Raw genomic sequence first — 26,630 nt, forward strand, 5'->3', positions numbered from 1 at the left:
AACAAACTTGTGCAGAGCACAGTAGGGGGAAGAGCAAAACTGGAGGTCATCAATATAAGATAGTCACCAAGAAATCAAATAAGGAATTCAGAAGAAACTTCTTTACCCAAAGAGTGGTGAGAATGTGGAACTCGCTACCACAGGGAGTGGTTGAAGCGAATAGTATAGATGCATTTAAGGGAAGGCTAGATAAGCATATGAGGGAGAAGGTAACAGAGGTTTATGCTGATAGAGTTGGATGAGGAAAGACAGAAGGAGGCTCGAGTGGAGCATAAACACCAGCATGGACTAGTTGGGCCGAATGGCCTGTTTGTGTGCCGAATATCCTATGTAAGAGCACAGTAGGCTTTAACTTTGTGATGCACACGAGCTGGAGCACACTGCCGAGTACCTCGCTCCCTGTCTAGGCAGTGAAAAATCACCTGGCGGTCTCGCAATCCCACAGGTAGTCAGAAGCAAGTTTAAGGCTGGCTCGGCCGAATGCAAATGAAAAATCACATCAGAATCTCGGTCCCAGCTGCTGTAATCACTGCTCAAACTTTCAACAATCTTCAGATTTAAAAACTACTCACATCGGCCTATCTGGGCTGAGCCTGAAAACAGCTCGACCTTCTATTTCGCATTCTAACTTGCTCCAAGTGCACTGTGAGCGTAAAACCAGGAAATTTGGGCCTGCAGTGCCAGTGGCTATTATTATCATGTATGCTAATTGGGGTTTGTCAGATGGATCAACAAGCATGTGGAAATTTGAGGAGTTGATTTTTGGGGTGGAAATGGCTCGCCCCCAATTTTCTGGCCATAAGAAGTACTTGCCCCAATTTTGCACTGAAGATCCACTGAAAATGGCATGGAATTTCAAGGCCCACATCTTTAGAAGTTGTTGTTACCTACAACGATCCTGAATTTAACATGTAAATGCTTTTGCAACCCAATTTTCTTGACTTCAGTCTTTGTATGTTTCTTTTCCTTTGATTTAATTTCATAGTTCACTTCATGTACATTTGGCATGCAATCTATCTTTGATAATTGGGTCCCGTTTCAATCTAAACCACTCAACTACTTGCTGGAACACGTTGTCACGTTGTGACTTAGTGCCAAAGGTTTTTTTTTAAGCTGTAATACATATGAGGCAAAATTTAACGTGCATGTTTTACAAATGCTTCTATCTCCACAAATAAATTGTGTTTTGATTGCAGCCGTTCAAGTATTTGAATCAGAAGGAACAGAGTGGAGTTATGTATTTATGTGATTATAAACAGCGGCACTTGCTGCTCAAATGAAGCCAGTCTGTGGGACAGCTGTTACAGTATTTAAGAACAGTGTTGCTGGGATAATAGGGCCATAAATCTTTTTCCTTATTCTGCTGAAAACCTCCAAGAAACTTGTGTGGGGAGCATCCTGCACTCAGTATATTTTCAAACACCAGAGCATCTCCTGTGGCGCTGGTCACCGATTCCTGTGCATCGGGCCCTTGACTCTGCAGCGCTGCGGTTGGTGGCTGGCGCTTGACTCCGTGAGCAGTGGTGACTTGAGAGGAGGCCCCGGTGCCTGCTTGTTTTCCACGTGGGAGGCCAGGGCCCAAGGTTGAGCTGGCAGGCGATCTCTCGCGTGGCTGTATTTCATTTTGTGTCGAAGGCGATGAGCCTTGAAAATTTGCAAAAGACAATTATTTTCGGCAGCATGAGATGGGCCACCTTTTGTTCTTGGTGTAACGGAAATTCTGGCAAGTCTGCACAAATTACCTTTGTTTTACTTCTGGTGTAAACAGTAGATGGCGATACTACCTGTCAGCTGTGGCTCAGTGGGTAGCACACTCGCCTCTTGATCAGAAGGTTGTGGGTTCAAGTCCCACTCCAGAGACTTGACCGCATAAAGTTAGACTGATACTCCAGTGCAGCACTGAGGGAGTGCTACACTGTTGAAGGTGCCGTCTTTCGGATGAGACGTTAAACCGAGGCTCCGTCTGCACTCTGAGGTGGACGTAAAAAATTCCATGGCACTATTTCGAAGAGGAGCAGGGGGAAAAAAAGTACTTCATTGGCTGTAAAGCGCTTTGCGACGTCCGGTGGTCGTGAAAGGCGCTAGATAAATGTAAGGCTTTCTTTTTTACCTGAATCCTCTTTATAGTTTTGCTGTTTACATGGGTCCTTTTTACCACACTCTCCAAAATATTGAATACCAGAGAGACATTGAACTTATAATCTGTTGTGGAAAGCGTACTGGAGTTCTTGTCACTGGATCCAATATACCTTGAGGCACTGCAGAGTAAAATTGGAAATGACCTTTGTCCAAACAAAGTTGAAAACCAGCCAACCAACCACATCAAAAAACATACTGGCGAAAAAAAAGATTCAGTTGAAAATTCAATTTCTGGTACATATAAATGATACTGGGTAATTATAATTTGAGTCCAAGGCAGTAATCTAATGTTAAGGTTCAGTTAACAGACCGAAGCTGCTCGAGCTTTGCTACTGTGGTTTGTGATGCGATTTCAGCGTTGTGATGAAATCACAGTTTTATTAACCACTTCGATAAAAGAATAGATTCCTCCTAGAGTCTCCCGTGAAGCGAGTAGCCATAAAGTGGCTTTCCAATGAGTATCTTGTGGGGTTTTTTTCCTTTTGTATTGTGTTTCATTTAAAATGCTTACAATCACTTATGTCGGTCCACAGGGAGCTGAGGCAACGTGGAGACAGAAACTAAAATCGTCACGCACTGAAAATATAAAATCTAGAAATGTTTGGAAAACGCACAGCAGGCTGGTCAGCATCTGAAAGTGACCTAGACAGGGGAGCACTGTGGAAGCTGATGAAGGGTGCCACTCGATTTGCCCATCTGTCATTCTTTTTAAGATGCTGATTGACATGCTGTACATTTTCAGTTTTGCGGCACAAAGCTAAAACAACACTACGAGTAATACAATTTTAAAAAGTAGAATCATACAGCACAGAAGGAGGCCATTCAGCCCATCGTGCCTGTGCCGGCTCTTTGAAAGAGCTCTCCAATTCATCCCACTGCCCTGCTCTTTCCCCATAGCCCAGTAAATTTCTCCTTTTCAAGTGTAGACTTGAAGCAGTAAAACAATCTGATAAGCTGATTTGATGACTTGAGCCTTGCATTATGATGCCATTTGAACTCTGATTTCTCTTCAGTATACAACTCTCTTCCTACATTACCGGTCATTTTAAGATTTTTAAACTAATGGGTACTGTCCTGCTGATTTGGATAGAGCCATTCTTGTCCAGTGGATTGAGGGCTCGGATTACCATTGCTGCATACTCACAATCTATTCTAGTCAGATTGCTAAAACTTTGCACTTTACTGTCAGATAAACGTTTATTTTAATGCAAAGTGACTTTCAAGCACAAGAGTTGAACCTTTTTAATGGATGATTGTCATGAAGATTCATTAATGAGCACTCGGCTCCTGTAACCAGGCTTCACCTTGTATTATTGGTCAGTGAGCAAGTCATGCACACCTCATTAGCGCTTTAACAAAGTGGGACTAGGAAAATAACACAAGTGTTTTTAGTCTGTGGCATCTAGAGGTAGAACGTTTTGGGCACTATGTAATGCAAAGTATATATTAAGTATTTTGGTATAGTTTCATTGTGTTCCACAAGTACCTTAAAATGTCAGCAGTGATTTCTCAGTTTCTCTGACTATACTGCAGCTCACTACAACTTGCCACCTGTTATTTGTACCAAAGTCAGCAGCAAAATTGGAATTCATTAAGTGTGGCCAACAACTGCAAAGTCCTCCTGAATAAATGTGGTGGTCTGCAGTGTACTAGTCTTCTTCTTAGGCAGTCCCTCGGAACCGAGGATGACTTGCTTCCACATTAAAAATGAGTTTGCGGGTGACTGATGAGTCCAATGCGGGACCTACAGTCTCTGTCACGGGTGGGGCAGACAGTGTTTGAAGGGGCGGGCAGGTGGGGTGCTTGGGTTGACGTGCGCTCCTTGCGCTTGGCTTCCGCTTGCTCCCGGCGAAGAGACTCAAGGTGTTTGGCGCCTTCCCGGATGCTTCTCCTCCACTTTGTGTGGTCTTGGGCCAGGGATTCCCAGGTGTCGGTGGCGATGTTACACTTTTTCAAGGCTTTGAGGGTGTCCCTGAAGCGTTTCCTCTGCCCTCCTGGGGCTCTCTTGCCATGCCGGAGCTCCGAGTAGAGCGCTTGTTTTGGGAGTTTCGTATCGGGGATTTGGACAATGTGACCCGTCCATCGGAGCTGATTGAGCATGGTCAAAGCTTCGATGCTGGGGATGTTGGCCTGAGCAAGAACACCGACATTGGTGCGCCTATCCTGCCAATGGATTTGCAGGATCTTGCGGAGGCAGCGTTGTACTAGTACATAGTACATGTGATCTCGCCACTAGAACAGGTACTGTACATCAGCCCGTGCGCTATGTAATGTGAGCTCTATTAGTTGCACTCAAAATGATTTGCTTGTTGGGAAAGAACTGTAGTTAACAATAGTCTAAGTACTGTAGCAGTTATCCTTACCTCAGTTTTCTCTTTCCTGACGATTGTAATGATAACGAATACCCAAACCTGTTTTCGCTGGGCACGTAGACATATTTCAGCAGAAAAATAACAGGATAATCCCAGTGCCACAGTAGTTGATTGAAATGTTGTAGACTTCAGAGTGTAGCTAAATGTGGGAGAGAAGGTGTCTCACAGACAAAATAAAAAGAGTGGTACATTTCAACATATTTCAAACATTTTTTGTGCTTGGGACTGTAATTTCCAGGAAAATAGAAAAAAAACATGTATTTACACAGCACCTTTCACATCTCTAGACATCCAAACGTGCTTTGCAGTTCAAAAGTAATACATTGATTGTATTGAGTATTATGTAGGCAAATGGGACAGCCAATCTCCACACACAAGAACTGACAAATTGCAAATAAATGACCAGTCAATCCATTTTTGTTGGTGGTTCAGGGATAATTGTTGGCCAGGACACTGGAAGGACTTCCGGCTGTTTGAACATTGCCAGGTAATCCATCTGAGCAGGCAGATGGGGCCTTGGTTTATCGTTTCATTTCCAGAGATGGCACCTTGTACAATGCAGCACTCCCTCAGTACTGCACTGCAGCATCAGCTGAGACAGCGCCTGAAGTGGGACTTGAATCTACAACCTTCTGCTTCAGAGGCGAGGGTGCTGCCACCTAAGGCAGAGTACTTGAGCTTTCGTTTTTATCAACAATAAAATGATCAAATACCTGCTTGTCTCATCTGCTGAAATCACTGTGGATAGCAGGGATATGGTTACAGTGTCGGGTCTCTGCTGTGGCCGAGGGGATGGTTGTAGAGTATCTTCCCAAAAGTTTACAATTGTGAAGATCTAGTAGCACCTTTTCATACTAACCAAATATGCCGGCATTGATTTTTGGCCTAAAAATAGTGGAATTATACGATGCTGGCACCAGATTTTAAAACAATAGCAAAATACTGCGGATGCTGGAAATCTGAAATAACAACAGAAAATGCTGGAAACACTCAGCAGGCCAGGCAGCACCCGTGGAGAGAGAAACCGAGTCAACGGGCTGGATTTTCATTTAGGAGGCGGGACTACAACTTTCGGGGTTGTCATAGAGTCATAGAGTTATACAGCACAGAAAGAGGCCCTTCGGCCCATCGCGTCCGCGCCGGCCATCAAGCCCTGTCTAATCTAATCCCATTTTCCAGCATTTGGTCCGTAGCCTTGTATGCAATGGCATTTCAAGTGCTCATCCAAATGCTTCTTGAATGTTGTGAGGGTTCCTGCCTCTACCACCCTTTCAGGCAGTGAGTTCCAGATTCCAACCACTCTCTGGGTGAAAAAGTTTTTCCTCAAATCCCCTCTAAACCTCCTGCCCCTTACCTTGAATCTATGCCCCCTTGTTATTGACCCCTCTAGTAAGGGGAAAAGTTGCTTACTATCTACCCTATCTATGCCCCTCATAATTTTGTACACCTCAATCAGGTCCCCCCTCAGCCTTCTCTGCGCCAAGGAAAACAACCCCAGCCTGTCCAGTCTTTCTTCATAGCTGAAGCGCTCCAGCCCAGGTAACATCCTGGTAAATCGCCTCTGCACCCTCTCCAAAGCAATCACATCCTTCCTATAGTGTGGCGACCAGAACTGCACACACTACTCCAGCTGTGGCCTTACCAGCGTTTTGTACAGCTCCATCATAACCTCCCTGCTCTTGCCTTCATTAGCCGAGGCATAGAATATAAGTATCCCATATGCCTTTTTAACCACCTTATCCACCTGTTCTGCTGCCTTCAGGGATCTATGTACATGCACACCAAGGTCCCTCTGATCCTCTGTCTTTCCTAGGGTCTTACCATTCATTGTGTATTCCCTTGCCTTGTTAGTCCGTCCAAAATGCATCACCTCACACTTTTCAGGGTTAAATTCCATTTGCCACTGTTCCGCCCATCTGACCAACCCATCTATATCGTCCTGTAGCCTGAGGCTTCCCGCCTCGCTATTTACCACCCCACCAATTTTCGTGTCATCTGCGAACTTACTGATCATACCCTTTACATTCACATCCAAATCATTAATGTAGACCACAAACAGCAAGGGGCCCAGCACTGATCCCTGCGGTACCCCACTGGACACAGGCTTCCAGTCACAAAAACAACCATCCACCATCACCCTCTGCCTTCTGCCACAAAGCCAGTTTTGGATCCAATGTGCCAAGGCACCCTGGATCCCATGGGCTCTTACCTTCCTGACCAGTCTCCTATGCGGGACTTTATCAAAAGCCTCACTGAAATCCATGTAAACCACATCCACTGCACTACCCTCATCCACACACCTAGTCACCCCCTCGAATAATTCAATCAAATTGGTCAGACATGATCTTCCCTTGACAAAGCCATGCTGGCTATCCCTAATTAATCCTTGCCTCTCCAAGTGGAGACTAATTCTGTCCCTCAGAATTTTTTCCAATAATTTCCCTACCACTGATGTTAGGCTCACTGGCCTGTAATTCCCTGGTTTATCCCTACTACCCTTCTTGAATAATGGTACTACGTTAGCTGTTCTCCAGTCCTCTGGCACATCCCCTGTGGCCAGAGAGGTTCTGAAAATTTGTGTCAGAGCCCCTGCAATCTCCTCCTTTGCCTCACATAGTAGCCTGGGATACATCTCGTCCGGGCCTGGGGATTTATCTACTTTTAAGCCCACTAAAACCGCTAGTACCTCCTCCCTCTCGATGCTAATATGTTCAAGTATATCACAGTCCCCCTGCCCGATTTCTGTGTCTACATCGTCCTTCTCCATAGTGAACACAGATGCAAAAAATTCATTTAAAACCCCGCCCACATCATCTGGCTCTGCACACAGCTTGCCACTTTGGTCCATCGAGTTCTAGCCAACCCACGCAATTTTGACTTGATTGACCTTGTTGAGCCCGCCCAGTGGGCTCAGCAGGCCAATTAAGGGCCACCCGGCAACAGGTGACATCACAGATTGATATTTCGTCTGTCAAGACCTTTTGACAGATGAAATATCAGTGTTTCACAGCTGTTTGAAGCTGTCAAACACTGACAATCTGTACTCCAGGTTAATTCCTTCCTCTCAGGCTGATTTAGAGATCTCCCCGGAACAGAAAGCTGAATGCTGCAATTTTTGACAGCTCGCAGCCATTCTGCTTTCTGTGCCAGTGAGACGAGGGACTCCCGAGACCTGAAGGAAGGAAGGCTGTAAAGGTAAGTAAAGGTATGTAAAACTTCTTTAAACGCTTTAGACACACCAAACACACTTACCTTTGCACTCATGCACCCATCACTCACCTGAACACCGGACATCTCGACCCCTCCAAGCCCTTCATCCCGACGGTCCGCCTCCTCTAACTTGGCGTGGTTTGGAGCCGTCGGGAATCCCACACTTCAACATTAAAAATAGGGATTAGGCTAAAAACTGTCTGTTAACATTAATTGGCACTAATCCCCTTCCCGCTTCGGGGAGGCGGGCCCCAGCGCGGGTTGGGTACCGGCCTCCTTTGAAACTGGAATGGAAGCGGGTTGGGTGCGGGATGGGTTCGTGCCCCCCCCCCCCCCCCGCTGATTTTCAGGATTTTAACCCCCCACATGCCTCCAATCCTGCCTCCACGGCCCAATGAAAATCCTGCCCAACATTTCAGGTTGGAGTTCTGAAGAAGGGTCTCCGACCTGAAACGTTGACTCTTGTCTCTCTCTACACAGATGCTGCCCTGGCCTGCTGAGTGTTTCCAGCATTTTCTGTTATTACAAGATTTTAAAAGCTTGCTGAAACACTGCTGGCGATTGTGACAGCAGGACCTTGGCTCCCTTAGAATAATGGAGCGGCTGCAGTCTGATCCTGCAAATTACAAGCTTCAGTTGGCTGAACGTTTGAAAGTGGGCTGTCAGTGGGGACTCTAGGTAAGGAGCAGTCTTCTCTCGGGTATTGTAGCAATTCAGTTGTCAAGTATGGACACCTCTGGCCACTGCATACAAGCGACAAAATGCAGGTGCGCAGAACCTAATGATACATATGTTTAAGAAGTAGGTGACACTGACTGACTCTTCAACTTGAGTGGCTCGGCATTCAGTATCTTAACTGTGTGGGTATTCCTTTTGCCAAAGACACTTGAATCTTTTAAGAATCCATTTCCAATGATGTTAGAAAAAGTGAAATACACCATCAGGAAGATAGCCAAATTAAACTGAAGTGCAACGCAGTCATTCTTTTCCTGAAGGGTGGCCGTTCAGGTTAGAAGTAAAACTCGGGGCTGGCAAGTGCAAGTGTTTAACAGTTCAGAGAAAAAAGACTTTTAATATAACAATTCACAATTTAAAGTGTCTCATTGAAGCATAATAAAGGTTACTTTGACATGATTGTGTTATTAGCAGTGGTGCACATTACAACATGAGTCATGGCTGAAAAGCTGGTTGCTGCACAAGTTTTACTGTAAGAAATGTTCTTGTATGAAATAACTTGCAGTGACTTTTCTCTTTAGAAAAACTGAATAGAAATATTTACAGTCATGGAAGTGGAACCTACAGGGATCCAGGCTCTGGGTGCAAAATGTTCAGTATGAAGTCCAGTAGAGAAATTGAATATATGGGGCTACAGCCCTTATGTCCTGTATGAAGCTGAAGATCCTCATACCCCACATCCAGCCCATCTCTAAGATGGCTGCGAAATTCACCTCTCCCCTGCCCTTTCCCCTCCGCCCCCCCCCCCCCCCCCACCACCCACTCTTTCCATCGTGGCAGAAATTCTCACCCATCCCTTTGTCATCTCCAAAGCTTCATTTCTCTACCCTTCCCCTTGCCAACCTGCATAAACTGCAAGTAGAACTCTGGTGCCCCTGTTATACCTCATACAAAGTCCTGGACACCCATCATCTCATTTGCCCCCCCCGCCGCACCCCCCCGCCCGACCCAAACCTCCATTGGTTCCCCTCCCCTAGTGCATTGACTTTAAAATCCTTGTCCTCATTTTCAAATCCTTCCATGGCCTTGCTCTGCCCTATCTCGGCAGTTTTCCCTTGTCGAATTTCCTGGAATTCATCTACCGCTCTAGCAACTCTGGCCTACCTTACATCTCTACCTTTCCCTCCCTCCCCCCGCCCCCTTCCATCCACCTGCTACCCTCCGTGGTGGAAGCCACCATGCCCTCCACCTAGGAATTGTCACTGAACCTCTTCCTACCTTCAAAGCATCTTCAGAACTTGTCTTTGGTCACCTGAGTTAAGTTTTTGGTGTCTTTCAAAGCACCTTGAGACACTTTGTTACATGAAAGGTGCTATTAAGTGTCAGTTGTTTTTTGTTCATCTGTGTTTCGGTGCGTGTCCTACTCGGTTTTGAATGCTAATGGCTGTGAATGGCAGCATCTGAACAATGCAACTCCTGACTGGGAAATCAAATGCAAATTGGGGAGACCAAACACAGATTGGGTGACCGCTTTGCGGAACACCTCCGTTCAGTCCGTAGGGTGACCCCGAGCTGCCAGTCGCCTGTCATTTTAATTCACCGCCCCATTCCCACTCAGACCTCACCGTACTCGGGCTCTTGCATTGTTCCACAGAAACCCAGCGTAAGCTCGAGGAACAGCACCTCATCTTCCGATTAGGCACTTTACAGCCTTCCGGACTCAATATCGAGTTCAACAATTTCAGATCATAACCTCGGCCCCTATTACATTTATATATATTTTTTATCCACATCTTTGTTTTGTGCCCTTCCACCTTTTTTTTTCTCTCCCACATGGCAGCTGTCTCCCATTCTGCCAGCGCATTTCACACCTAATCTAGAGCTGTCTTTTGTCTCCACTAGTCCTATCACCATCTCGGCTCGTTTTGAATATCTCTTAATGTCTCTTCACTTCTCTTTTGTTCTCTCATCCCCATTTCCCAGCCCCCAAACTGGCCTTTAAATCTGTTTCATTTCCTGTGTTTTTTCAGTCCTGACGAAGGGTTTCGACCTGAAACGTTGACTCTATTTCTCTCTCCACGCATGTTGCCTGGCCTGCTGAGTCTTTCCAGCATTTTCTGTTGTTATTTCCTGAGTGGGAATATATTTTCTAACCCGAAATAAGTCGGAACCTCTTTTCTGAGGATCTGGGTTTTGCGGGAGTCAGCTACAGAGCTGTACCATCCGCTGCAAGCGGCAATCATGCAGCATAGGACCGGCCAGTGCATAAACAGTAACTGTCAGCTGCAGCCTGAGACTTGGCACCTCTTCCCCGCTGGCATACAGCACTGCTGACCTACGGGGATGGCGCTCCAGAGTGGCAAAGAGGGCAGCGCTCCAGAGTGGCAAAGAGGGCAACACTCCTCGCAACTACCTTGTGCAGCACCACCGCCACTTCAGCAGCTGTCCAAAGGGTGATAGCGTGCTGGGCATGGAACGCAGTGGGAGTTCTCAATCTGATGAAGATGTTGGGATGTAACAGCAATGATGTGGTGTATGTAACCGTTCCACCTTTAAGAGAACTATTTTAAGAGTTGCACTACTTTATATTGGCTGCTGTATACTGTAATACCGGTGGTGACCACACCGGTATATAAGTGCTGTGTAATGATTTATTGGGCAGTTCAGCCCTGACCTTCGACTAGTAAAGACCTGTTAAAATTTACTCTTGTGGTCTGTGTAGTAATTCTCACTATCACACACAGACTTAACAGTGGCGACGACTACGATCTTACCCTGCGGCAGAGATACATCCAAGGCAGTTGACGGGTGTTGAGAGGAGGCATCCGCCCTCATCATCCTGCTGAGAAAAGACGCAGGTCTGAAGAGCAAAGGAAGAATCCTGACACGAAGTCTTCCAGCAGCAACAGGCAGTGATCATCCCTTCTATCACGGTGGTGGGTAAGCCGATCAGCGACGAGCAGCAAGTCGGCCACGTTGGCTGTGAAGTAGGGGAGGGAAAAACGGAGGATATAAGGGCGGAGAACTCGACCACGGCCGGGGAAAAGAGCCGGACAGAAGTCGGGGCCAGAGGCGCTGAGACTGGGGCAGCGTAAGGCACGGGAGCCGCGGTGAATACAAACGCAGCCGGTGTAAAAGACCGGGCTGCAAGCGGGCTGGGAGACGCAACAGCTTCGAGAGAGAGCTCGACCGCGACCGGTGAAAAAGGCCGGGCAGCTACCGAGGCCGTGAGGCGCAGCGACCGGGTCAGCGTAAGGCGTGGGAGAAAATTAAAAAAAAAAAAAAACCGCGGAGAACTCGGCCGCAGCCGGGGGAAAGGACCGGACTGCAAGAGGGGCTGGGAGGCACGATTGGAGAACCGCTGGGGAGGACGAACGCAGCAATACGGCAATCGCCATTACAGCCAGCAGGGGAGAAAGGCAAACGCGGGAAGCTGCCATTTTCGTAGGCGGGGGGGAAGAAGACAAGCGCGGGAAACCGCCATTTTGGAAAAAAAAAAAAAAAAAATTCTTTTTGTTTCTCAAGAAGATTGCGAGGATGCCTAAGCGTGGTAACATCAACGATTTAGATTCCGATGTTGAAGATTGGGCCACGTATGTAGAACGCATAGAGATTTATTGTAAGGCAAATAAAATATCAGATGAAGATAAAGCACTAACCTTACTAAACTCAATGGGTGCGAAGACATACGGGCTATTGAAGCATCTTCTATCACCAGCTAAACCGGCGGATCAGACTTTTGCTAAAATTGTTGCTGTCCTGAAAAATCATTTGAACCCCACACCGCTGATGTTAGCGGAACAATTTAAATTTTATGCGAGAACGCAACTGAAAGAGGAAAGCAACGCGGAGTATTTAATTGAACTGCGTAAGCTAGCGAAATACTGTCAGTTTGGGGAAAGTCTGACAGAGGCACTGAGAGACAAATTCGTGTGTGGATTGTCGAAAGAAGGAACACAAAAGCGGCTGCTTGAAGAGAATGATCTTACACTTGATAAGGCTGTCACTATTGCAGCATCGCACGAAGCCGCAGCGAGAGGCACTGCGGAAATGCAGCTGAAGGCAGCGGCACTCAGCGTAGATCAAATGGCTTTGGGTACAACGAAATGTTATCGTTGTGGAAAGACAACACACGATCAGAACCAATGCTGGTTTAAAAACCAGGAATGTAGAAAATGTGGCAAGCTTGGTCACATAGCTAAAGTATGCCGGTCAGGAAAGAAGACCAGCAACAAAAAGTCACCGCAGGAAAGGTGCAGAAAGGTACCTAAGGTGGCTGAGAAGAGTTCGGATGAACAGAATTCGGATTCGGACTCCAACAGCAAGGAACTGGGTAGTCTGAGAATTCACAATGTGAGTAAGGAAGCTGACCTACAAACTATCTGGGTCACACTTCAGATAGCAGGAGTCCAAGTAAAGATGGAATTGGGCACCAGATCGGCGTTGACGGTCATGAATAAGCAAGATTACAAAAGGTTATTCACACATATTCCCCTACGGGATATGGAGATAGTATTGCAGACATACACGGGGCAAAGAGTATACCCCATCGGAAAGATAAAAGTCAAGGTGGTACACAAGGGCAAAGAACACCAAGGAATGGACATATATGTACTACCTGAGGGAGGTCCACCACTTCTGGGACGGGAGTGGATCAGGAAAATAAATATGGACTGGCACTCCCTAAAAGCAATAACGGTAGATTCCGGAAAAAAAGATGTCAAACCTGAACGATTGTCCAGAATATTGGATGAGGGCATATGCAGCAGTGACAGTGACAAAGCAGAGAGTGAGAACTCGGTGAAGACAATCAGCTCAGACTCTGGAACTGATGATGGTAAGACCAGCCCATGTGCAAAAGACAAGTCTAAAATGGACTTGCAGACTAATGATGGAAAAACGAAGGAGTGCATAAATGCTTCAGAAGAGAACAAAGCATCAGAACAGAATTCCACTGAACAACAACAACATAGTTTGACAGAGAATTCTGAGTCTGTCCAGTCTACAGACATGCACATTTCTGAGGAACACCGGGCTCGAACTCAACTCAATTTCAAACTGCAACAGCAATTAGAACAAATGATTCGCCGTTTTGAGCAAGAGATGAATGCAAAGAAAAAGTTCTTTGACACAGAGTTGGAGAATCTGGGAAGACAGCAGAAGCAGCTGATTGAGAAAATGGATCAGGAACACACAAACCGTCTGCGCGATGAGGCCAAACGAATCAAAGCTGAGCAAGAAAGGGAATATGTCAAATTCATCGATCAGTTGAAAGCTAAGAAGAAAGAGCACCCTTTTGTGAGCAGTGTCAGCCGTAATAAGCCACTCAGGGAATTGGTGGCAGAGGCAAAAGCTGAAGTGATGGAGGAAATAGAAGACAATAGAGAAGAAACAGAAGATGATGACTCATCTGAACCATTATCACCCCTACCAGGTCACGCACGTGGTCCCTCCGAACTGAGCCAAATCAGTCTGGAAGTAGAAAAACTTCCCAAGGTACTCGAGCCTTTAGAAGTCAGCAATGCTGGTTCTGAAGTTACGAAAGTTCAAGCTGTTAAGTCCAGTGAAGGACTATTAGATGAGTCACCCCAGCAACGAGAACCTACTACATCACCGAAAACTACTACACCACCGAGGCGTTATCCGGACCGAGTCAGGAGGCCTCCTCAGAGACTGAATCTGTGAACTGTTTTTTTACATGAAGTTGTGTATATATGTTATGTTTAATGGGGAATATATACTGTTAAGCTAAAAAGGGAGGATTGTGGTCTATGTAACCGTTCCACCTTTAAGAAAACTATTTTAAGAGTTGCACTACTTTATCTTGGCTGCTGTATACTGTAATACCGGTGGTGACCACACCGGTATATAAGTGCTGTGTAATGATTTATTGGGCAGTTTAGCCCTGACCTTCGACTAGTAAAGACCTGTTAAAATTTACTCTTGTGGTCTGTGTAGTAATTCTCACTATCACACACAGACTTACCAAATGATATTCCAGAAACAGAGTCACACCTTGTGCAAAGGTAGACCTGCTTATCATCGGTGAGAACGAGTTGCTACTCTTACTGATACTGCAAATTTATAAGCGGTTGAATACACGCAGGACTTAGAGTTAAATTATGAGGACAGGTTGCATAAACTTGGCATCTATTCCCTTGAGTTTAGACGGTTGAAGGGTGATTGAATCAAGGTGTTTAAAATGATTACGGTACAAGAAGACATTAATATACTTGTAGAATGGGCGTGTAATTGGCAAATTAATTTCAATATAGTTAAGTGTGTGGTGGTGCATTTTGGTAGGAAGAATAAGGTGCCCACATAATTGGAAAATAAGAGGCTAAATGGGGTAGAGCAGCAAAGGGATCTAGGGGTACAGATACACAAATCACTAAAAGTAGCAACACAGGTTAATGAGGCCATAAAAAAATAGTTAACAAAGCACAAGGGTTTATTTCTGGAGGGATAGAATTGAAAAGCAAAGAAGTTATGTTAAACCTATATAGCACCTTGGTTAGCCCACACTTGCAGTACTGGTCTCCATATTATAAAAAGGATGTTGAGGCACTGGAGAAGGTGCAAAAAAGATTTACAAGGATGATACCAGAACCGAGAGGTTATACCTATTGGGAAAAATTGAACAGGCTGGGGCTCTTTTTCTCTAGAAAAGAGAAGGCTGAGGGGTGACTTGATAGGGGTCTTCAAAATGATGATAGGGTAGACGTAGAGAAGATGTTTCTACTTGTGGGGGAGACCAAAGCTAGGGGCAATAATATAAGATAGTCACAAATAAATCCAATGGGGAATTCAGGAGGAACTTTTTTTCCCCCAGAGACTGGTTAGAATGTGGAGTAGTTGAGGCGAATAGCATAAATGCATTTAAGGGGAAGCTAGATAAACACATGAGGTAGAAAGGAATAGAAGGTTATGCTGATCGGGTTAGATGAAGTAGGGTGGGCGGAGGCTTGTATGCAGCATAAACACCAGTATAGACCAGTTGGGCCAAATGTCTTATTTCTATGTTGTACCTTCTATGTAATATTCGACAGGATAGATACATAGAAATAATTTCCTCTGGTTAGGGAATCCAGAACAAGAGGGTATAATCTTAATATTAGGAGTGAAATCAGGAAACCCTTTCTCACACAAAAGATAATGGAAATCTGGAACTCACTCCCCTAAATGGTTGTAGATGCTGTGTCAATTGAAATTTTCAAGAGTGAGGTCAGTAGTTTTTTGGCGAACCGACCTCTACCGTGCGGAAGCTGAACGCTAACTCTCCAACACCTCCTCCTACCTCCGCCTGGACCATGACCCCACTAGCAAACATCAAGCCATTGTTTCCAAGTGTGTCACTGACCTCATCTCCTCTGGAGATCTTCCCTCCATGGCCGCCAACCTCATAGACCCCCCAACCCCGCACAGCCCGCTTCTACCTCCTTCCCAAGATCCACAAACTTGACTGCCCTGGTAGACCCATCGTTTCAGCCTGTTCTTGCCCCACGGAACTTATCTCTTCCTATCTCGACTCTTTTTTCTCCCCTTGTCCAGTCTCTTCCCACCTACATTCGCGACTCTTCCGATGCCCTCCGCCACTTTAACAGTTTCCAGTTTCCTGGCCCCAACTGTCTCCTTTTCACTATGGACGTCCAATCCCTCTACACCTCCATCCCCCACCAGGACGGCCTTCGGGCGCTCCGTTTTTTCCTTGAACAGAGGCCCAACCAGTCACCATCCACCACCACCCTCCTCCGCCTGGCTGAACTTGTTCTCACATTGAACAACTTCTCCTTTGACTCCACTCACTTCCTCCAAATTAAAGGTGTTGCTATGGGAACCCACATGGGTCCTAGCTATGCCTGCCTGTTCATGGGATATGTGGAACATTCTTTGTTCCAGTCCTACTCGGGTCCCCTCCCTCACCTCTTTTTCCGGTACATCGATGACTGTATTGGTGCCGTTTCCTGCTCTCGCCCTGAACATGATAAGTTCATTCACTTTACTTCCAATTTCCACCCTGCCCTCACCTTCACATGGTCCATCTCCGACTCTTCCCTTCCCTTCCTTGACTTCTCCGTCTCCATTTCTGGCGATCGGCTTTCGACTAACATCCACTACAAGCCCACTGACTCCCACAGCTACCTGGACTACACTTCCTCCCACCCCGCTTCCTGTAAGGACTCTATTCCATTCTCCCAGTTTCTCCATCTCCGCCGCGTCTGTTCTGACGATGCCACCTTCCACACCAGTGCTTCCGACATGTCTTCCTTTTTCCTCAACCGAGGATTCCCCTCTACTGTGGTTGACACGGCCCTCGACCGTGTCCGTTCTATCTCCCGCACTCTTGCTCTCACCCCTGCCCCTCCCTTCCGGATCCATGATAGGGTTCCCCTTGTCCTCACCTTTCACCCCACCAGCCTCCACATTCAACGGATCATCCTCTGCCATTTCCGCCACCTCCAACGTGATCCCACTACCAAACACATCTTCCCCTCACCTCCCCTTTCAGCATTCCGAAGGGACCGCTCCCTCCGCGACACCCTGGTCCACTCCTCAATCACCCCCAACAGCCCTTCTCCTTCACCTGGCACCTTCCCGTGCAAGCGCAGGAGATGTAACAGCTGCCCTTTTACCTCCTCCCTTCCCACTGTCTGGGGCCCCAAACACCCCTTCCAGGTGAAACAGTGATTTACTTGTGATTCTTGCAATTTAATATACTGTATTCGCTGCTCACGATGCGGTCTCCTCTACACTGGTGAGACCAAATGCAGATTGGGTGACCGCTTTGCGGAACACCTCCATTCAGTCCGTAAGGGTGACCCTGAGCTTCCGGTCGCCTGTCACTTTAATTCTCCACTGCACTCCCACTCTGATCTCTCTGTCCTCGGCCTAATACATTGTTCTAATGAAGCTCAACGTAAGCTCGAGGAACAGCACCTCATCTTTCGAGTGGGCACTTTACAGCCTGCCGGACTCAACATAGAGTTCAACAATTTCAGATAATAATCCCTGCCCCCATTTTTCATGCAGTATGATTTTGCCATTCCCATTTGCAACATTTTCACAGCATGTTCTTTCAATTCCTTCCTCCCCTCCTAAACCCCCCCCCCGTCTCTGCACCTGCTTAATATGTTACATCTCCAGCTTTTTCCAGTTCTGATGAAGGGTCCCAGACCTGAAACGTTAATCCTGTTTCTCTCTCCACGGATGCTGCCTGGCCTGCTGATTATTTCCAGCATTTTCTGTTGTTATTTCAGTAGTTTTTTGTTAGGTAAGGGTGTCGGGGGATATGCGGGTAAATGGAGTTGAGTTGGCAGGCAATCAGCCGTGATCTAATTGAATAGCGGTACAGGCTCGAGAGGCTAAATGGCTCTCTCTTGCTCCTTTGTACCTAATTACACTACAGGGATGATTTTCCAATGTGCCTTGCTGGCGGGCAAACTTCTTTGCCTGATTACTTGGAAAGTGACCTTGGTTGTAACTTTTAAAAAAAACTATGTTTTTAATAAATTTTGTTTTGTCTTAAATAAGAATGTGTTCCGATTCTAAAACGGATTTAAAAAAATATTAAATTTAAAATACCTCAAGGTACAAATTTAGCAGGGGACTTGATTAGTTTAAATCTGAAGTGCAGAACAGTGACTAAAAGGCACACTTGGAAAAGCAATGATCCAGCCTTGAGGGGTCATGGCTGAGGCATAACGACATACTGAAGACCCCCTTTTTCAATATTTTAATCTGATTTGAATCTTTTAGCTTGAGGCAGACCATTCAGGGAAAGGTTAATTGCGTTGCAAGCGCCAGGGATGGGCATTTATGTTCTTCTTAGACAGCTGCAATTGATAGTGTTCAGATTGCGGTTTCTCTGTAGCAATAGTGGGAAGTGCAAGGGTTAACCCTGCATATTTGTTCAAATAATTGGATTCTACTAAATCATGTGCAAGCCCAAAAACTGGAGATCCACCTTGCGTTGAGTTAGGAGTGACACGCATGTTGGGACTACAGGAATGTTCTATTTAAGTGGGTCGGAACATTACTTTTAATAACTGAACAGTTAAGAGAGGGAAAGGTGGAACCAGTGATACAGATCTTAATAGTTTTATTAGCGGAGAATAGTTTGTGGTTTTTAGGCCCTATGCCTGAGGGTTCAGCGAAAGAAGAATGCATGTTGAACATTTTATGGGACATCTTGAATTAATGCCATGAATTAATTTGTTTTTTGGAAAGAATGTGCTGCCTTAATCTGTAGAGCATGATGTCAAATTCTGAGCTAAGATTTGAGTGCATGGAATATTTCACCCTGGGGGCTTTTTAAATAAAGAGATGATTTGTGATGTCATTTCTATTAAACTTCTCTGATTAGAGGCGCTCTATGATTTCCCCCAAAAGCTAATTGCAAATGGATAAATCAACATAATAGATGATACTGTTTTGTACGGAAGAATAATATGTACCTGTGGCTTTACATATGGTCACCTGTGCACAGTGTAGTCGAGTATTTGATTTGCCGTGGTGCTGCTTCTGTTCTGAATATTTGGGTTGGGGTGGAGACCTATGGTGCCCACAATAGTGTAGTGTGCTATGGCGGAATGATTCATGTGTCCAATTACTTTGTGAATACCAAGTTCTCAAGTTATGGGCGCGCAGGCGCCAGGACCCCACCTGCTTACTCTCTGTTTTTGAGCCTGGGCGTTTGCAGTGAGTGGTGCTTGGATTCTTTTCTAGATGCTCCACAGCTCTTTAGCAGAAGCTGGGCGTGATCGGTGTCGGCGTGTGTAAACTTACTGCAGCCGCTCAGACTGTTTACCAATGCAGTGGAAGATACCATTGGTTTTCAAACTGGATGGCCGTGGATTCTTAGAGCTGAATTTTGCCAGCGTTTGGAGGCGGGTCCGCTGTCAAAATTGAAATGATTGACGGCGGGTTGGGAACCCACTGCGAACCCGCCTCCATGCAAGTTTCCAAAATGTTGGGTCTACGATTTCAGAACAGACCTGCCACCAAGCGGCGGGGGAGGCATTTAAGATACTTAACTGCTTGTTAAGTGCTTGTTTACTACTATTTTGCCAGCCTATTTCTATTTTACCACATTTTTAACAGGGTTCACGTCGTTTGGACATCACGTCAGGTAAGTAGGTCGGGTTCTCTATGTCTCCCCATTGCTGTGAATAGGTGACAGCTGCAAAAGTGTCATGAAAGCTGGTCACTTTTCCAGTGTCAGATGCTTGAGCCTTCAGGACTTGGAAGACACTTTTGAGCTGTAAGCAGTTTGGAAGTGTTTGTAAACTCTCTATCCACTGTCACCTCCTTGGAGCAAGCTCTCTCACCATTGACAGATCGCTTCTGTCATCTCAACTTCAGCTGCCGTCTATTCCAGCAACATCGGTGCCCTTGAAAAAATCTCACCTTGCTCCTCTGAATCCCTCCACGATCAGCCCCAACGCCAACATCACCAACAACAATACCAACCTTCTCCGCAATCACCTGATGCTGCACAGGACACAGGGCATCAGCACCAAACAACATTGCTGCTCAGGATGCCAGCGATAGCCTCACCATGGCCAGATTTACTTCACTTGACGCTGTACACCCTGGCTGCCACATGATGCGCCAGATTGGCACCATCCCACACCAACACCATAAAGCATTTCTACAATGACCAAGCCATTCCTTTCACACTCATCACCATTACGGGGGGTACTGTTATGGCTCACCATTCACTGCAACTCACTAAGACACTTCCAAAGGTGAGCACAGATCTGTACAATAAGGCAAAGTGTTGAAAATAAAGATTTCAATGTTTGACAACACATTAACAGAAAATTTACATGAACATTGCATAGTACACCCAAGTGCCTATCCTTGTGTTGTGAGTTGGTATGATTGCATTAGGATGAGGGTGAGTGTGAGGGGTGGTAAGTGAGATGGGGAAGTGATAATGTAGATAGAGAGGGATGGGTGGAGGTGCAAGGTAAGTTGGTGTGAGTAAGGATGTTCAGGAGTAGGGTGGGGAAGGCAGAGTGTTGGGGATGTGATGAGAGGCACAGCAGGATGCGGTTGAGTGTGGCTTTGCAGTAACGTTTCGTGATCTACTGAGATCATTGAAAGGTTTGCGACACTGCAGCCAGGGACCCCTGACGACATCCCTGCTTTTGCCCTCCTGTGCAATGTGCAACCAGGCTGCGTTGGTGTCCTGGGGAGGTCTCTTCAGCCCATTGGAAGGGAAGAGAACCTCCCTGTGTGCTGTGACTCCCTCCATAAGCATATGGAGGGTGTCATGGGAGAGCCTGGGTGCAGCCGTGCACCTTTGTGTAGTGCTTGTCCGTATTTGCAGCACCTCAATGCTGCAGAACACTGACGGAACAACTGTCAAAATAATTGTGGACATGGCCCCTTTAAGGAAACCAGCTGATGATGCGTCATCAAGTGATGTCAACAAACCCGCTTCCTTTTAATTGGCCGGGAACCCCGCAGGGTGGGCTTAACGAGCCCTATTAATGTAAAATCGGCGGCAGCAGCCAGGAGCGGGACCGGAACCCACCAACCACCTCTCCCACCTCCACTGGCGAAATCGCAGCCTTAGTGTCTGCCGTCCAAGCCATTTCGAAGGGCATGACATGGTTGGAGTGGGATGAAATTGCCCTGGTGGTGCAAGATGTGAAACATAAAGCATAACTTATCAACAACATGTTTTCTCTCTTTTTTCTGTCTCTCTGGTACATTGTGCAGTGTTATTTTTATAGGATAATAAATCACACTTAATTGATTCCATTGGCTTCTGCTGAAATTTAATAATGTTTGAAAACTGAAAGATTCCATGCATTAATAAAACACTTGTATGTAAAAAAAAAAAAAAACACTTTTGGTATTTAATTAAACATAAAATTGCTTCAGCACGGCCTAATTTCACTACCATAATGCAAGCTCCTCAGGCTAACTGCCCAGTTAATGGATCAACTGTCTGTAGGTTAGGTTTACACTTCTCACCACCCAGACCCTTTGCCACTGAGCAAATAGATTGCAAATTTCTTGCGATTATTGATGTTGCATGCTTATCCAACAGGAGTCACAGTCACTGTAGAATGAGAAGCATCACATTATTTATGAGGGAGGGGAAACAGTTCTGTAATAGCTGGTCATCATTGCTCTCCAATATCTTGGTGCATTGGTCAAGTCTTTGAGTAAAATACAACCCAATTTGATAAACAAGCACGTTTTGATAGTCTCAGTTGAAGTTGATTGTCAGGTCTTTGATATCCTGAGGTTGGCGGCTTTTGGGGCAGTGGAGATATCTTCGTGGCAACAACAACTTTCATTTATATAGCATCTTTAACATAGTAAAACATCCCAAGGCACTTCACAGGAGCAATTATCAAACAAAATTTGACACTGAGCCACATAGGGAAATATGAGAACAGATGACCATAAGCTTGGTCAAAGAGGTGGGTTTTTTGGAGCATCTTAAAGGAGGGGAGAGAGAGACAGAGGGGTTTAGGGAGGGAATTCCAGAGCTTGGAACGTAGGCAGGCTGCATTAGGTGAGCCATTCACACGTGAGGTGAAGCAGTATGCTTTGGCTGCATCAGCTCTGCTGAAAGCTTACGACCCTTTATCATAAATGTGGACAGTAAGATTTGAATGGCGTATACTCCCTGCAAAGTCAAAAAGCCAATTCTGGAAAACCTGCGATGGTGAAGCTGTAGCATATATTAAAATATAACTAGTTGCAATAATAGTGGCATTGAAAAGTGTAACATTTCATACAGATCTGCTAGGATAAATAAATATCTTGTGCCCATCCTCACCTTTTGAGATTACTATGTGGCAGCCGGATGAGTGAACAGATAACCTGCTCCCAGGCCTTAGTGATGTGTCAGAGATACACGAGCATGGTGACATTGCTGATGCACCTTCCGCCCCCCCCACCCCAGCTTCCTCTCTTTGGTTGCCGCCAATTATTGAGGGCATGGCAGAGGCAGGGAGCTCACCATGTGAGGAATCGCGGGTGTGAGCCTTGCTCCAGCCCCCTGCGGTACCATCTGTTGGCACAGCAGTGTGGTGTGGCGTGCTCACGCCTGTCTATGTGGGAAACTGCAGCAAGTGCTCAGAATATATTAACACCGTTTTCCTATTTTGGCTCATTTTTACGTCATATAGAGAGGCATGAGTTTATAATCATTGCTCTAGAATAAAAAGCCTGTTTTTAGCATTTGAAAATATTCTGACTTCAGTGGATGCTGTTTTTTGTGCAATATTTACGGTCTGAGCTCTGTTGTATGTGTTGGCATAACCAAGCTTAAACAATTGCCAGATGAGCTAAACTCTGTGTCAACACGCAGCAGCAGTTACAATATCATTTGGAGCAACACGGTCCCTTCACCCAGGCACTGTTGTTACTATTTGCCAGTCCTGGGATCACTGCCTGAACTTTGGTAATTACTGTATTGTGTCATTGCCATTCGCTTCACCCCTTATTTTTGACAGGGCTGTCTGCTTATGTAATTGCTTCAAAAAGAACTGTGTAATGTTTTTTGACGCAGCTCTCTACAAAGCTTTACTATTCATTCCTTTCTTAAAAACATGACTTAGTTCCAGAAACCTTTGCCGAGCACTTCAGCTTTCTCGATGGTTATAAATTTAGAAACCCTCAGACAATATTCTGTCCCCCAAGTCATTTATAAAAATGGTAAATAACATTGACCCCAATGCCAACCCCTGTGGGACTGTATTGGCAAACGGTTTCCACTCGGACACCTCCCGATGCACCACCATCCTTTTTCGTCTACCTTTTGGCTATGCATTAGTCCAGTCTAATACTTTGGCACTTTCCCCTTGTGACTCAGTTTGTTATGTGGATAAGTGTTCCTGAAAGTAGGTGGATAACGTTCGCTGCCTCACCCTTATCCAACAGATTTGTAATCTCCTCAAGGAACTTCAGTAAATTGGTCAATCACAACATGCCCATTCTGACACAACATGCCCATCCATGTTGACTGTGTCTCTAATGAGACCCTGTGTTTTCATCTGATCCCTTATGTCACCAACATCTCAAACATTTTGCCCATAATTGAGGTAAGGCTCACTGATCTGAAATTCAAGGTGCATCCCTTGCCATTAAAAAAAAAAGTGATGGGCTCACTTCTTCATAAGAACATAAGAAACATGAGTAGGATTAGGGCATTCGGCCCCTCGAGCCTGCTCTGCCATTCAATAAGATCATAGCTGATCTTCTACCTCAACTCCACTTTCCTGCACTATCCCCTTATCCCTTGATTCCCTTAATATCCAAAAATGTATCCATCTCTGTCTTGAAGTTACTCAACAACTGAGCCTCCACAGCCCTCTCGGGTAGAGAATTCCAAAGATTCACCACCCTCTGAGTGAAGAAATTTTTTCTCATCTTAGTCCTAAATGGCTGACCCCTTATTCTGAGACTGCGACCCCTGGTTCTAGACTCCCCAGCCAGGGGAAACATCCTCCCTGCATCTACCCTGTCAAGCCCTGTAAGTGTTAGATCTCAAGAGTTTAATAACCTTGCTTGTATAACAACTAAAAGAGTACGCAGGAGACAGAGTTCAGTTAACAGCCATCACTTTCCAGAGAATCTTCTCAACTCAATGCACTCTATTTCCCATAGTGCATTGCACATCACAGCTACGGTAAGCTATGTGGGACAATTCAAATACAACATTCAAAATACACAACATCTCCTCCCCTCTTAAATTAGATGTCCCAATAGAACCACAACATTTTTAAAACACAATGGCCTAGAAATTCGGTTGGTAGCGCCAGCGATTAGCGCCTAAAGAGCCCAAGAATTGGGGCATTACCCAATTATCGGGCGGGCGCAGTGAATATAGCGCCACCTCCCATATTGAGTATCCTTTTAGCGCCGGCGCTAACTCTTTGCGCGCGCCCATGGGCGCAGGCAGATCATGACGTCATTTCAGTGTGCAACGCCTTTTTGGCGCCCCGGACCGGATATTCGGTGGCGCCCGCAACCTTTCTGCCTGGCGCTATTAGTGACAGTTGGATGGAGTGTTCCCAGGCCCTTCTCGGACTCGGGGGGCGCTATTTAAAGGGGACAGCACTAGTATAAAAGCTGCAGCCATTTGGGCTGGCCATTCTGATCGTTGCTGGAGAGAGTTGATTACCTTCTGTTGGACAGTACTTTTCTCATTGAGCCTTTGGAGGCACTGGCACTGGCAGCTTGAGGGCCCGGCTCCCGAGCTGGTGATGCAGCATCTGAAAGGAGGGAGATGGAAGAGTGGCTTTAGCAAAAGGACAGCTTGGCAGCAAGGGATGCCAGATTGCGGCAAGGCTATGACATGGGTCCACAGTGAGAAAGCATGCTGGCGGGGGGAACAAGTGGAAGGAGACAGTTGTAAAAGGTGAGAACCTTACCATCGCTGTCGACAATGGGGTCGGCAGCTGCAGTGGTTACAGGACCACTCAGACGTCCTCCAAGAATCTGGTGGACTCTCTCCTCGAGATCCGTGAGAGTGACCACTTGTGGAGGTCCTCCACCGGTGCGAAGCTGGTCTTTGCCAATCCTCGCCAGCTTGGACTGCAGGGGAAAGGAGGGGAAGTTATGTTACCTGATGCCCTGAGTGATCATCTCATGCCCCCCATGGTGGAAGAGCCCTTACATGATGCCCTGAGTGATCATCTCCTGCCCCCCATGGTGGAAGAGCCCTTACATGATGCCCTGAGTGATCATCTCCTGCCCCCCATGGTGCAAGAGCCCTTACATGACGCCTTGAGTCAAATGTGCATGTGTGTGCCCAGAAAGGGCCATGGGTGCTTGCTGGCAGATGGCCAATGGGGCACAGGCCACCCTGTAGCCATAAAGTCAGGTGCAAATGAAGGGATGCAGAAGTTTGCAGAAACAACACCCACCCTCATGACCCGAGTGAGGTCGTTGAATTTTTTTCTGCATTGGACAGGGCTCCTGGTCACCATGCTGCTGGAGTTGACCCTCTGGCATAGTCGGTAGTCCTTATGATTCGGCCTCCTGCCATTTTCTGGGTAGAGAACATCTCGCCAGCACTCCACTGCGGCCACCAATTGCTCCAGAGCCTCATTGGTGAAGCGCTCTGCTCTCTGTCTCACCTTCTCCATTTGGTCCAAGTTTTTAGCGCCAGAGAAGGGCCTGCGCCGATTCTGAGGCCTGCAAGGCACAGAGTGTGCATGCTGAAGCTGACTGACCCACCCCTTTAAGAGCTGGCCGGCACCAGGAAGTCTCGTGGTCATCGGTAATTGAGAGCACCTGCGCTGTGCCCGTCCGCTCCGATATTGGGTTGCGCCGGAAGTTTAGCGCCTTAGGAGTCCCGTGTAATGCCTGAATTCGCGCCTCAATCACCTTTAGGGGCGATGTAACCCAATATCGCGCCAGGTGGCGATAAGTTGTGTCTGGCTATAAACTTTGCGCTGCGCCAATTCTAACGCCCCAAGCGGGGCTATACCCAATTTCTAGGCCAATAACCTGGGAGTGAGGGTAGACTTCCTCCAACCATGGCTATACCCATGTGGATTATTCTGTCCCAGATAAAGGGTAAGCCTCTGAACTATAAGTTCAAACGTATAGGGGCCCGCCGCTCTCTGGTAGGATACCAGCGGTCAACCTGGCTCTCCAGTTCATTGTCTCTCACAGGTGACGTCAACACAGGTGTAGGTGGCTGAGGTGCCTGTATACAGGTCTCCCTTGCTGATGAGATAGGGGCTGGAGCGGCTGTTTCCTCAGAAGGTGAGCCTCTCGGTGTAAAAGGCGGATGACCCACAGCGTCACCCAATGGCAGATAAACTGCTGTTGGTGGTTCAGTGGGTGTTGCTGCACTTCGTAGAAGCTGATCGGTGTGTCTCTTCCAGACAATGTCCTCGGGTGTCTGTACAGTGTAGGATACTGGACCAGTCTGTGCAATGACTGTAGCAGGAACCTACTTAGGTCCACCACTGTAGTTCCGTGCCAACACATGTTCACCTGGACTGAAGACTCTGTCTTTGGAGCGTTGTTCACGTCGCTTGATCTGCTTGTCCTGCTGATACTGTACCATGTCTTTCACCTTTGGCGGTTTCAGCAGGTCGAAGTTGGTTCGTAGCTCTCTTTTGAGCAGTAGAGTGGCAGGTGATGCTTTTGTAGTCGCATGTGGTGTGTTCCTGTAACTCAACAGGAAACTATTCAGTTGCTGATGAAGCGTTCCCTGGCCTTGCGATGCCTTTAGAGTGTTTCATGGTC

At 46.4% G+C, this 26,630-nt stretch overlaps 1 protein-coding gene across 3 annotated transcripts in view; it reads left to right on the forward strand.

Annotated features, from left to right (window-relative positions):
- Positions 1-26,630, forward strand: part of slc39a11 (solute carrier family 39, member 11) — a 709,353-nt gene that overhangs the window by 34,259 nt on the left and 648,464 nt on the right. The window contains exon 3 of one of the 3 annotated variants that reach the window (XM_085963740.1): positions 11,141-14,661. The exons of the other annotated variants lie outside the window; for them this stretch is intronic. Coding sequence (XP_085819866.1) covers positions 11,934-14,081 — 2,148 coding nt within the window. The 5' untranslated portion in view covers positions 11,141-11,933 and the 3' untranslated portion in view covers positions 14,082-14,661. Of the gene's footprint in view, positions 1-11,140; positions 14,662-26,630 lie in introns of those variants that run through there. 3 annotated transcript variants of the gene reach the window in all.

The sequence above is a fragment of the Somniosus microcephalus genome, chromosome 21 (genome assembly GCF_052327205.1).
Source record: "Somniosus microcephalus isolate GS21.2 chromosome 21, FLI_Smic_1.0, whole genome shotgun sequence".
Classification (NCBI taxonomy): domain Eukaryota; kingdom Metazoa; phylum Chordata; class Chondrichthyes; order Squaliformes; family Somniosidae; genus Somniosus; species Somniosus microcephalus.